The 13,690-nt window shown below is 32.4% G+C and overlaps 1 protein-coding gene across 8 annotated transcripts in view; it reads right to left on the bottom strand.

Annotated features, from left to right (window-relative positions):
* The window catches only part of LOC123691062 (plasma membrane ascorbate-dependent reductase CYBRD1-like), a 39,382-nt gene that overhangs the window by 12,387 nt on the left and 13,305 nt on the right, over positions 1-13,690 (bottom strand). Inside the window, exon 1 of one of the 8 annotated variants that reach the window (XM_045635278.1) lies at positions 11,650-11,899. The exons of 6 other annotated variants lie outside the window; for them this stretch is intronic. In XM_045635278.1, the coding sequence (XP_045491234.1) occupies positions 11,650-11,675 (26 nt within the window). In that variant the 5' untranslated portion in view covers positions 11,676-11,899. Of the gene's footprint in view, positions 1-7,907; positions 8,040-11,649; positions 11,900-13,690 lie in introns of those variants that run through there. One more of the 8 variants, XM_045635277.1, reaches the window with a different exon arrangement.

The following is a 13,690-nucleotide window of genomic DNA, read 5'->3' as shown; positions in this document are numbered from 1 at the left end:
ATAACAATGGTATTGTAGCAATATTGTAGCTTGGATTAGATAAATAAAGATCGTGTACAAACAACAAATACCATGAATGAACGTGAGAATCAATTATTGTTGAAAGACCATAAGGTCAATGTGAATATACGGAGGGTCAGGGTAATACGATTTCGACTAACTGCCGTTAAGATACCCAGAATTAAATTTCTTCTAACATTACAAAGAATATAGACGTTAATTCTTTCATAAAGAATCGAATAAACGAAAGTATCGTCGGCATACCTCGAACAAATACGTGTGAAAATAATGTTTGTAATAACAATACATTCCCGACTCACATAAACTCAATTGAGTTACATGGAATTTGTCGGTTCCTCGCCGTGCATGCAAAACGCCTATTGGATAGTGATGTGCCCAATAAAAGGTAAAAAGTGGCCCACTGACCACCAGCTAACGGTACAGAATACGTTTATCTGACGATTTCACGTCGACATTGACGTCGTCGACTTCAATGGTGTCTCACAAATCGCCTCTATGCCAAATGCATTACAGATTACTAGTTACACGAGGAAGAAGGATCATGAAAATCGATACTCAGTCAATTAGTCGTCGATAGACTTACGCTAGTACCTAACCTTAGCGGTATTACTCAAGCTAATATGGGTAATGTTTTTAAAATATTTATAGAACATAAAAGTTAATTAACTACGTTATAAGTAAATTAGCTTATAACTTAATAAGGTTTTAGCGGCGCATGATAAAAGATTAATTTGAGCAGAAAATTTAGAAATGACTAGGCTAGACTTAGAGACTAGACTTAGGAGACTGTCTCCCCGTGACCACGCTTGCTATAAAGTGTTCGAAACGTCGGAAAATAATAAATAAATCGCGTTTAAAATCCGTTAAAAAGTCTTTAATTTCTAAATGCATAATATTTATAAGCGTAAAATTAAACACTAGAAAATACTATTGAGCAGAAAATGCTGACGGGACGAGATGTTAATGAAAGTTTTATTTCTAGTCCGTACAACTTTTATTCCATATTTGTTCTGCGCTCCATGTTGATGAATAAACATCCTTTGTCGTGAATTGCTGGAATTTCTCGTGAAATAAAAAGACGGTAAAACTATTCAGGAATTTGCTCTCTGAGATGAGTAGGGGCTAGAACCTGGACGTTATATTATAATATGCAGATATTGGCCTTGTATGAAATACAATACGCTCGTACCTATTATGTGTAACTTTTGTACATTTTTATTGTTAGTACCTATATAAAGTAAATAAATATTTTAAAATCTTAATTATTAAATAATGAAATGAGTTCCTTATCGAATACTGAAATAAAAATTCAAAGTAGAATTAATTAATTATTTACATTTTTTAATTAACTTTTTATGACCAATTAATTTAATTGTTCAATTTATCTCATATCGGCATACTTTTTTTGGTCATAAAATAAAAAATAATTTCAATACCTATTATTTCAAAAACCTTATATTATATTTATACGTAAATACTTTTCATTTTAGCTAAAGACTAGACCCGATTTATCTTGGATATTTAAAACGTCAGTGACTGAGACATAGCAAAGAAACAGGAGAGATATTGTAAATGAAAAGCTGCTGGCAGAAAACTTCCGATATCAAAGCAAAAGTCTTATAAATCCAAAGGGTTTTCTTTTGTCAAGTCGTAGCAATTTTCTGCTATATTTGCAATTTTATGAAAGCAACTAACAAACAATAAGGATGTTATTAAAACATTATTTTATAGATATAAGTACTGTAATATATAGGTAATAGGTATGTATATTGTATGTGTGTATATGGGTAGTAATATAAATTCCGTTTATAAACAATCAGGTCAATTTACAGACTTTTTAATGTAGGTATTTACATAAAGATTAATTAATTAATTTAGTTATAGAGCAACTAAAAATACAATAAATCATAAAAATTCCACAACACATTTAAAAACCCTCGTTATTATTAAACTCGAAAAACTCTCCATAACTTTATCTAAAACTCGATCAATCAAAAATATCTGCATAGCGAAATATAGACAAGGACGTTTATTATGTAAACTGTCTCCGTCATCAAGGAAGCTGATAAACACTATTTGAGATGACAGCGATATATTATCACGGCCTTGATGGAGTGCGATAACGAGATCTTAGAATTTGAGCATGATTCGTAATCAGTAACGAATAATTAAATAAAGGATTATGAAGAATTAATATAGAAGACGCGTTAGAAGAAACAAATGAAAATCGTGAAATCATTAACGTTATGTCGACGAGCATAAAATATGTATGATCATTATTTTAACAAAATGTCCTTATCGTAGTAAGATTACGGCAGACAGCAAGACCAAATTATAAAGCTTGTATTACAACAACCCACACACTGCATTTCCTTAATAAAACGTTAGGACCAAAAATAAAAGAAGCGTAAGTAGGCAAAGATAGGAACTGTGATAGTGGGGACGTTGTCAGAGCAGAAAGTATGTCAGTGGGCCTACAGCCTACAGTAGCTCACAAATGACTATAATGCTTTATTCATACGTTGAACACGTATAGAACACAAGCAGGAATTTACATTTACACCGTACTAGTGTATTGTTTTGGTAATGTTCTTACCACAGTCCTAATTTCAGAAACGGGACGACTTTGTATCAAGAACGTTTAGGGTACTTGTACCTATGTGTACCATAGTTACTATTACAATCTAAGTACTGTAGTAAGTAGTTAATTTTAAATATTTAGGTAATATAAAAATATACATTTATTACTAAAAAATATGAAAGGAACTCATATTCATTTAGTATTTTAGAACAATTGAGAATACAAAGCCATTTAGCCGCTTAAAATGTTCTCTAAATGAAAGGAGAATGCCCATGAAAGTATGGACCACAGTATAGTGTTGCGTCAATGCCAGAGTGGTTTTGGAGGGTTCTTCGATATTCAAAAGATTTTTACCAATACATTTTTTTGTGATAAAAACAGGGGTTTTCAAGATATTGAGAAAAATGTGAATTAACCTCAAAACTTAAATGAACTCGATTTAGTTAGGTTTATGTGTGATTTAGGTAGTATTTTAACGTCTGAAGGCTATTTTTCGTTTAACATAATATTTAATCTATGCGTAGCGCTTATGCTTTCAGGCAAAGTCTATGTGTTCATCGGCTATGTGTAGGTAGGCACTAGAAATCTTCCGGGACGGATTTCAAGAAAACCTAAATATATATTTAAAAAATGCCAATAGAGTTTTTATTCAGTTTACATATTGTTGTTGTTGTTTGAATCATTTTTTCACTACATATTCGAAGAAAGAAACAAATAAGAAATAACTGGTTACCTTCCAAGCTATCTTACAAGCTATGTCATAATCATATTTTTTTATATATATTTATATTATTTTACTTCACTATATATGTTAAAACAACCTACAGTGTATAAACAATACCTTACAGAGTGATTTTATGTTAATTGATTTTTTTGTAATTCAATGAAAACAATATTAGCTATTTACCATAGTAAATGTCATAATAGTTACCGCTTGGTTACCGTGGTAACCAGTAATGGATACTAAATCTATGGTAACGGATCTAAACAGTTACATGTCTTATTAGATTTTACAAAACATTCCCTGGTCAAAATATATTTTCCGATAGTAAGAAGGCCTCTAAATTGCCGAGATTTTTTTTAATAGTATTTTTATCTTGATGCATGAGAAAAAACCTGTACCAAAAATGTAAACGGTAATGGACACTAAATCTATAATAACGGATCTAAACAATTACATGTCTTATTAGATTTTACAAAACATTCCCTGTTCAAAATATATTTTCCGATGGTAAGAAGGCCTCTAAATTGCCGAGATTTTTTTTAATATATTGTTGTCTTGATGCATGAGAAAAACCAGTACCAAAAATGGGCATTCTCCTTTCATAGCCTCCCTTTATTCATAAAATTCAAGCTAAAACCTCTAGATGACCTAGATGCGAAATAAATACGAGTATATTTTTTATTAAATAGATATTATTAAATCCGCAATCCACAGATAATATTCAAGCGAATGTAGGTTAGTACTCCAACTGATGTTTTTGATTAAAATAATAAAAAATGTGAAAAAACAAATTCTGTGTTCAGGAAACAATGGAACAGAATCTGTAGTGGACACTTCTAAATAGTAAAATTGCAAAATATTTTGAAAGCCTTTGTTACATTGTATGTAGGCTGTATCACAAGTTTAACGTGATTGAAATTATATTAATATAATATAACTTTCTCTACTAGCCGAAGCACCAATCAGTTTGTATATAATCGACAACTCACGTGAAACTTCTCTTACCTATATTTTGCCGAGTCACGAATTATGCAATTTACTCAATCGAAATAAACAATTGTTAGATAAGCAGTTACATTAAAAATACGTAATTCCTTCGGCCGCTGACCTTTTTATATGTCTTGTACTTCAATCGAGCTTGTTGAGTGAACAAGAAAATTAATATTGAACTACGAACAAAACGAATGCAAGCGGTATACGAGAACTTTATAATCGACGTTGCTGGTCGACCTCAGTGACCCCGGTGCAATTCAAGGAAGAATCCAATAAAAGCTCACTGAATACTGACAAATAGATCGAGTCATTGTATCACGAGTTGCATTTAAAAAGTGCTTTGACTAAGGCTTTCCGTATAATCCTAAATGAACGTACATTTAAACGCATTCTTTGACAATTACAGGAATACCTTAATTATTATTAGATAAGTAAATTAGTAAACAGATAAAATTTATAATTTCAAGTACCCTTCAAGTAACCCATAGAAGGTTTTCAATTTGTTGTCAAGGTAAACAAAACCAATACTTAAATGCACGTGTGACAAATGACAATGTGGCTAATAAATAGCATGTAAATTAAAAAAAATCTATTACTTAGCACCTATATTATTCTTTTGTAACTCCACTTTACTCCAATATTCATTTCGTATTCATAAACAACAGAATTATAAATTTACACAAAAAGCCCCCAGAAGCACTCACTTGGTTAGCTAACGGAGATCAAGGGTCAGGCGTAATTACGTTTTCCGAGGGAGAATATTATGTCTCTAAATTGGTACAAAATAATAGGACTTTTACAAGCAGTCGTTAACCAACAATGCTTTGATAAACTAATCGTTTGTTGGAATAACTAATTAGGTACACTCGTTAATATAGAACAATGACTTCGATAGAGATCGTAAAACTAAAATTTCTCCTTTGTCTCAACTGTGCTATAATTGCTCAATGAAATGTAATATAGTATTTTACACTCAAGAGCATGTTCTATTTACGTTAGCTCTAGTTACTACTAGTGAATCCGTATAAGTTTAATTATTTAATAGTAATTAGTTTTGCAGACGACAGCTAAGCAATCATTAGTTTAGTTGTCAAACGCTTGATACAATCAAGTTATTTACTAATTAACGCGGAATGTTTTACTCACAGAACTACTAACTACACGTCCTCCGGGACGTGTAACGGGAGAAACTTCGTGTGTTACTTAATTGCAGCAAATTGCTACTAAAACTGCTACACAAAATATGCATGGATATTATAGTGAGCCACACTATTTCAGCGATGCGAGAGTTGTCGTTTGCTCCAGTTTTTAAATTTTACAAAATGCGCCACATTTATTTTAATCTCGTCTCGTCATTTGTAGAATGTAAAATTTACAAACATGAAATCTATGAGAGGACTCATTTTTCACATAAAATTCATGTATGCTTAAAGTTTCGCATTCAGAACGTTTCGTTTTAGTTCATATTTACGAGAGATGTTTAGTATAAAAATACTTATTGATAATGTGGTTACGCAGAAATGCCAGGCTATTTGTAATAAAGCCTGTGGCGATTTCTATGCTTTGAAAGCTTTGCGCAAGTGTTCGGTGTAGCATGTCATCAAATCATCGCCTAGAATGCCTGCGTGCCTAGTGTAGCACCTGACCTTTAGTACCGTCCAACAATTGGCCAACAAACATGCAATTTACCAAAGGTACATCACATTCTGCTTATCGTAAATCGCCGAATAACATTATTTAAATTATTGCTTTAATGAAGTGTTATGAAACTTTCTCTCGAAGTCCGGAGCCTCACAAATGATAATTGAATTGAAATAACTGCCTAATCGATTAACTAGGTTTCACAAATCAGTAGATTTATATTTATTATAATCTCTTCACTAAAATTGTAGGTGTACATTTGAATTAAATTTTGGTTAATACATGTCATGAGTTTAGCGATAAACCTAAAATGCTAGGTAATTTAATGTTTTCGCAACATTCATTTATTTGTTTACAAACTTAAAATAGATAATACGAAACTATAATGATGCATGTAAATTTGAGGTTACTCGACAACTTCAGTCATAGAGCGGTAACTGCATTCTTCTACCACCTGACCACCTTGAATGTGCCTCAACTAAACCACTGCTGCATTGTCAAATTGATAATTTATACGACTTACATTATCGCACTTAAAATATTACCGCGTAATTACGTGATATGAGTAATTGCATTTAATCCTGTTTAACTACATTTTTATACAAAATTGATTAGAAATTTCATAGAAATTTATCGGATGCTTTATACGATTTTTTTTTGTAGTATTAATTTAGTAGTATTAATACTTAGTATTAATTAATTTATAAGCATGAACACTGAAATGCGCCTTAAAAGCAACCTTCACATCATAATTGTGCACTTGTATACATAATTAACAATTCCGTGGGGTCGGGACCCTCACGAGCCCTCTTCATTATACAAAACTCCGCCGTTCTGGCTTAGAACAACAAGATACCCTGTGCAAACACATCCTACATTACCGAGGATAACACGTTCCTTCTCGAGTATTATTATACATTTGAATATTATAAAAATATCAAAGTTTTTCTAGAGGATCATTCTAAAATAGAAAGACCAAGAGACTCGAGCTATTAAACTAACCAAAACGATGGCATCAAAATTAATTATTGACGATTCATACAAGCACATTTCTCTACAATAAACAGAAATGGAGAGCGAGTCTATAGCATATTTACACATTTTGATAATTTTGTATGTGTCGTGGTCATATCGTAGATTTGATCATTTCATGATATGAGTGGCCATTTCACGAAATGGTCGCATATCGTGAAATGGCCAACATAGTTTGATCAGATCGTTAAATCGTCAACGTTTCACGATTTGGTCATCCACATTTGGCCAGATCGTATAAAATATAAAGAGTCCATAAAATATTAAAACAATTCAGAATAACTATATTCGAAAAACTTGTTTAATGTCATTTAAGTTAGTGCCGCGGCAGCGGGCGGCGAGTGCCAGAAGCGGATCGCTTTTTAAAAAACAAACAATTATAATAATATAGTAGTAGTTTCTTAAATTATTTTATTTAAGTCGCATTTTTTCTTAAATACATATAAGATATCCACATTTTCCATAGTACTCGTACCTCTTCGTCGTAAATTATTTTCGCCAGCGGCCGCCATCTTATCACATAAACACAGAGCTTGCAGCGCCTCTACCAACGATAAATGTAACTATTTTACGATATGATCAAATAATTTTGATCATTTCATAAATAAACCGTGCGTTAATTGGCCATATCGTGAAACGATTTCTTATCATTGATCTGCCCAAACCACATCATGATGTGGCCAAACTAAATTGGCCATTTCACGATATGCGACCATTTCGTGAAATGGCCACTCATATCATGAAATGATCAAATCTACGATATGACCACGACATATGCATGTAGATTAATTTATGTGATTGGGAATTGTGAGGAGAAATAAATAAATGATTTGATTTGATTACTTGATAATGATAATATTTACACAGTATTTATATGTGTTTTACAATTTATTTAATTATCATGACATAACTCACCGGTGTTTATGGTCTTCGATCAGAAATGTCAGGTATTTTCCAATTAATGGAATGTATATTTTAAACGGAACTGAGGATCTCATTGAAAACAATTGATTACGTAGCTTGAGAAAACACAATACTTACAATGCAGACAACACTAAACTGAGCAAACAATGAATTAATCACAAAATATGCATATTTTTACATTTTACATGTGCATGAATAATGCTTACAACTTATAGTTTCAACTTAAATAATGTTGCAATTCTAAAAAACCGTTATGCTTGCATTCCTTTACAAAACGTCATTACGCAATCAAAAAGCAATATTCATATTTAATTGAGCCTACGAGCTGCACTGCTTTTATGTTTTTATGATCCTGGAAAGTAAACCTATCTATATAAATATAATAAAAATCCTTCAGAAATATGACGGAAATAAGTATTGCAGAAATACACAGTGTGGCGGATTATGTACCTACTCGTTAAAGCCGTCATTACGGTGAACAACGGACATTCGAAATATCTCTATTTAAATAGGCTTAAATGCTGTGGACAATACATTTAACCTTCATGGTAACGCACTGAAAGGAATATTCATGTAGGCATTTGAAAAATCATATGGTAATTGGTATAGAAGCTATGCCGAACTTCTAAAATTAATATCATGAAGGTCAATTAAATGGTAAACAAAGAATTGAGAAAAATGATAACAATTCACTTAAGATTGGGTCATTTCTGTCACTATTCATTCTCTTTAAATTATCTCAATTAGAGTATATTATGTACAATAGATTTAGTTGAATTCCTGGCTAACACCCTGATCTTTATACAATGCACCTCTCTGCACTCAATCATTTAGTTAAGAATTAGTAATAGAATTAATTGCAATTTGCAGTCTAATTTAACCTTTGAATGCCGTTCAATGCAAGCCACTGTCTATTCCGCATTCCCCACGAGATTTATTTAATGCACAATCTATATTATTGAGTCCTATGTAATATGGTTGTACATTACATGGAACTTGTCTTAGATAATTCTTTTAATGATAAGAAGTTTTATGGCCTCGTTCTTGGTATATGTTTTCATTTGTTGTCAATTCATTTGCCTGTGCTAGTAACTAGTAATATTGCTAGCCGCTAGGTGTTGTATTGAGAATACAATAATTAACAAATTTAATTTCATCTTTCCTATGACTATTAGAAACAGGAAATTTGTAAGAAAGTAAGGATGTTTTTAACTACTTCTTCTACTACTAGTTCCATACAAAACCATCTCGAATCAGTAAGCAATTTGATAAACAGATAAATATTATTAGTCTGGATTGACACATAGGCTAAAGGCTTCCATCTTGTTAAGAGATATAAACAAATAGCTTATTAGCTCTAAGTAACTAATCTTGTATATTCATGGAAACGAATTTATTTACAATAATTATAAGTAATTATTGTAAATAAACATGTTAAGACATGTCAATAATTACGATGATCATAATTTTGTAAACTAAGCTATGAGTTCAAAAACTCTACAAAGTCTCACAACAAACTGCAAAATTCTACCAGCACTACACTACATCTAGAGAAACTGTCATATCATACTCGAATAGGGACAAACTGTGACAATATCTGTACTTTCTTGTTTACAAATTTACACACATTTCACTATCTTAGCACACCTAACTGCACTTCCATCGCGAAGTGATTTTATGAACTAGATCCGAACATCATGTCACGTGTTTCAATTAAGGCCACTTTGTGCAAATAACTGATCATTTTCGCACTCAATATTCATAATTGACACTGTATACATCATGTTTAACCTTTAACAGTAAGTTTTAGTGACCAACATGACCAGCAATCTATAGGGAAAACAGTTTTTGGTCTCAAATGCCTGTGTTTATTTTTATAAGACGTGACAGTTACCGGAAAGGCTAGTTTGGTAGGATGTGTTTATTACTTGAACACTAGAAAGTAAAAAATAATAATACCTACTCTCTAAACAGGAAACGTATCCTCTTTCTTTCCATGTTTTACATATTAATTTATAATTAAATTGATAATAAATGTAAATTTTATTGCTTATTTTTATTTGAAAAGCTTTGATTCGGACTACCTACACGATTATGGTGCGCTATGGTAAATGTTTAGCTTCTTTCTGATCTTAAATTAATTTGTTTTAATTCCTAATGATGAAGTTACAAAGGTCTCTAGGCTTTTCTATGTTACTACTTATAAATTTTGTCTTATATGTTATTCATAATATATATTATGTTATATTTATATAATGTTACTAGCTGTGTTCCGGGGTTTTACCCGCAGTGTTCCGCTCCTGTTGGTCTTAGCGAGATGATATATAGCCTATAGCTTTCCTCGATGGGCTATGTAACACTGAAAGAATTTTTCAAATCGGACCAGTAGTTCCCGAGATTAGCGCGTTCAAACAAACAAACTCTTCAGCTTTATAATATTAGTATAGATTTCTTAGTGATCATACAGGCTCCATAATTACTATTATATTTATCAACTCAATCAACGTACTAAGGTACGTACACCTGTGGGTAATTAACAACAGCAACACACTACACAGTGTTTTGTATGATTTCTATACCTCAATTTGCATATACATATAGATAGTATACCATTAGATTTTAATCTAATCCAAGGTTGTTAATCATTAACAACTATAGATAAGGTTTTTAAATAAATTAAATGTAGTAAAAAAGTGTAGTGCGGCTCTACCACCGATGAGGACAACTAAATATCGTTTCGCAGTATTGATGTTTAATACTCATATTATTAAGAAAGTATTGAAATTCTAATTATTTGACATAAATGAATATTTTTTCAGAATCTACATTCAGATACTATTAGAAAGCAGCTTGCAGAAACTTTGCAAAATCACTAAGGCAGTGTTATGATATTCTGGAAAGTTATGTATTAATCATTATTAATTTAAAATATCACTAAACAAGGTGAAATCACTAACTGCTAGGCTACACCCGTATTTTATCTGTAACATAACATGTAACAGCAGTGTTGAAACTAAACAGTAATTGATGTTTTCACAGTCAACGGAGTTTTCCGCCAAACAATGTTCCATGTTTCCAAACACGTCACAAACTTTGTCCATTGATAATATCCTTAATTTATGACAATACATGCTCCGTATGATAATTATAGATTGAAGTGAGAATAAAAACAATATTTTAAAAAGATGATATGTAGAGTTGCCATGGAAACAGAAATTCCTAGTTTTCATTAACGTTCAATAAAATATGAACGAGCTTAAGTGCCTTAATAAAACCTTAGACAATACAATGAGAATGTACTACATTTTCAATGTACTCATTATTTGTGATAGACAATAATAAATAAACTTGATATTTATTGGTTGCTTTTCCAATTAAGGCGCAATACGATACGCGAAGCTACTATTGTATGCGTTCATCAGAACATAACAAATAGCAATATGCATTAGTATGTAGACGTAGGTACATAGCATAATTAGAATTGATGATAAAAAGAATGATGTCATTTTGTTATACCTTTGAAATCCCAAAAGTAAACGCCCCGTTGCTGATATTAAAAAGATGCGTCATTTTGTGTTTGTTAAAGTTTAAACGTACATAAAATGTCCATGAAAAAGTTTAAATAGTCTTATTCAAAAGGGATTATAATTAAAATATTTAGTTTGCAATAAAAATTATGCTGAACGAAATTGCATATCCTAAATAGGTATAGGTAGATCAAATAAATACATACTGTTTCACTTGATATCTCTGACGCATCGTAGCTCATACAAGACCTGGATTCATAAATCACAAGACGTCTCCTTATCATGCAAAACCACTGAACATCGGCACTGCGTCGTTTGTATTCAAATCGAGGTGTTGCCGCGTCGCGGAAGATGTTTATTATAAAAGATAAGAGAATATCATATTAGGGATGTTTTAATTAGATAAGTTTCGCGCCAAAACGTGTGACAGTTTGTCGGTTGGGCGCTCGACTGGGACTGTGGAGTGGCGTCGCCTGCGCACCTCGATGAACCAACGTGTATGAAACACCGCAGCGTGCAATCAATTTATGCAAATTACGGGATGGACTGGACACGGATAAATAGGCTAAGTCCAGGAATACGCCTATCGCATAAAAATAAATTTCAAGGATTACGCCAGCTGCAGGATATAAGGTTTCTGAATGATTTACTATGCTTCGTTTTACTAGCATGTACAATGTACATAGTTAAATTGATTGGGTTTGAAAACAGTTTGTTTTTTTTGTAAAATATGGGCTTTAGTGGTAATCGTATATGATTATATTTACGATAAAAACTAAAGCCCTCACTCAAAATAAACAAAATACTTATGCGAAACTAAAAAAAAAGCTTTATCTTACTAATAAATAAAATATTATCATATCTCAAAATATTTCATATGACATGTTCCATTTATCGTGGCGTCGGTTCAATGTCTAGACAGAATTTTAAATTTCATCACTTTCTCGTTAAACCTTGTTTCGATATAATCGATCCGATCTGGCGGCCAATATCATATTTCATAAGTCAAAATTGAAAGTACCGCTTCGCTCGGCTTCGGAAGATAGTACGTACTACACAGACCACAGACTACAGGTTGTGAAGCAGGTAGTAAGAGCAATCGCTCCGAAATGCTCCAAACTAGAGCACTGTCACAATCCATCGATTTGTAATTGGGCGGCCGACGCGGTCTGTTGGCTCTGTTAAGAGTTTATTGCCTCGCTCACCCAATATTTCTTCCAAGTTCGTGAGTTACGTATTTAGTGTAATGAGCGAACATAAACATTTTAAACGTCGACTTGATTTAAATCGTTAGAGACAACAAATAATAAGTGATCGGATGTAATTATGACTTAGACGGTAGAGCTATGCAAGTTTCCAGGAAGTAAGTACTTAGTCAGATAGTCAAGACAGTCAGTTCAATTTACCATATAGTACCTACTGCAGATGATGAACCTATCTAAAGTTTTTAAGATTAATGTTTTTGTAGCAAAAATATTACGTTATGTTGTTTCTCTATGAAACAAAACAGGGAGTAAGGAATTGGTGTAGTGTAAATTCAAAGCATCACAAAATAGCTATTCGCGTCTCTCCAATTTCTTTGATCAGTTGCTGACGTGTACTTCCCAATGATCATATTACCCACTTCAAACATTTGCATTTTTTATTCCCTTGTAACGTTTTATAATGATACTATCATGTCTCAGCATAAATTCCTATTTATTATTTCTATGGAAGCATAATGTCAGTTCACGTTTCAATCATATATTTCTCGGTACATTTGAGTCATTTATAGTGAAAGTAAATAAACGTGAGACGCCATGAAATTACATCTGGTTATCAAACATGGAAAGCTGGTAATAAGGAACGAATTACCGGCTTTATCTTCAGGTTACTCACCCACAATTATTGTTTAGACTTTAGATAATACCAACGAGGTAGGTACATTTAAATTATTTAAATGGTCGGGTTGTTGACTTGTTAACGTAATTGAATGTCAAAAATGTAGTGGATAAGCCGTGAAATTAGTCAGGCGTTAAACGCCTGCACAACAAACTTAACAAACAACTTGTTAATTATAAAGTTCATTGCATATAAACATACTAGCTGCTCCCCGCGGTTTCCCTCGCGTGGCTCCGCTCCTGTTGGCCGTAGCATAATGATATATTATAGCCTTTAGCCATTTCCGATAAATGGGCTATCAAACACCGAAATAATTTTTCAAATCGGACCAGTAGTTCCTGCGCGTTCCTGATTAGCGCGTTCAAA

The sequence above is a fragment of the Colias croceus genome, chromosome 4, assembly GCF_905220415.1.
Source record: "Colias croceus chromosome 4, ilColCroc2.1".
NCBI lineage: Eukaryota > Metazoa > Arthropoda > Insecta > Lepidoptera > Pieridae > Colias > Colias croceus.
Note: the sequence above shows the minus strand (reverse complement) of the source record. Positions and strands in the feature narration are given on the sequence as shown.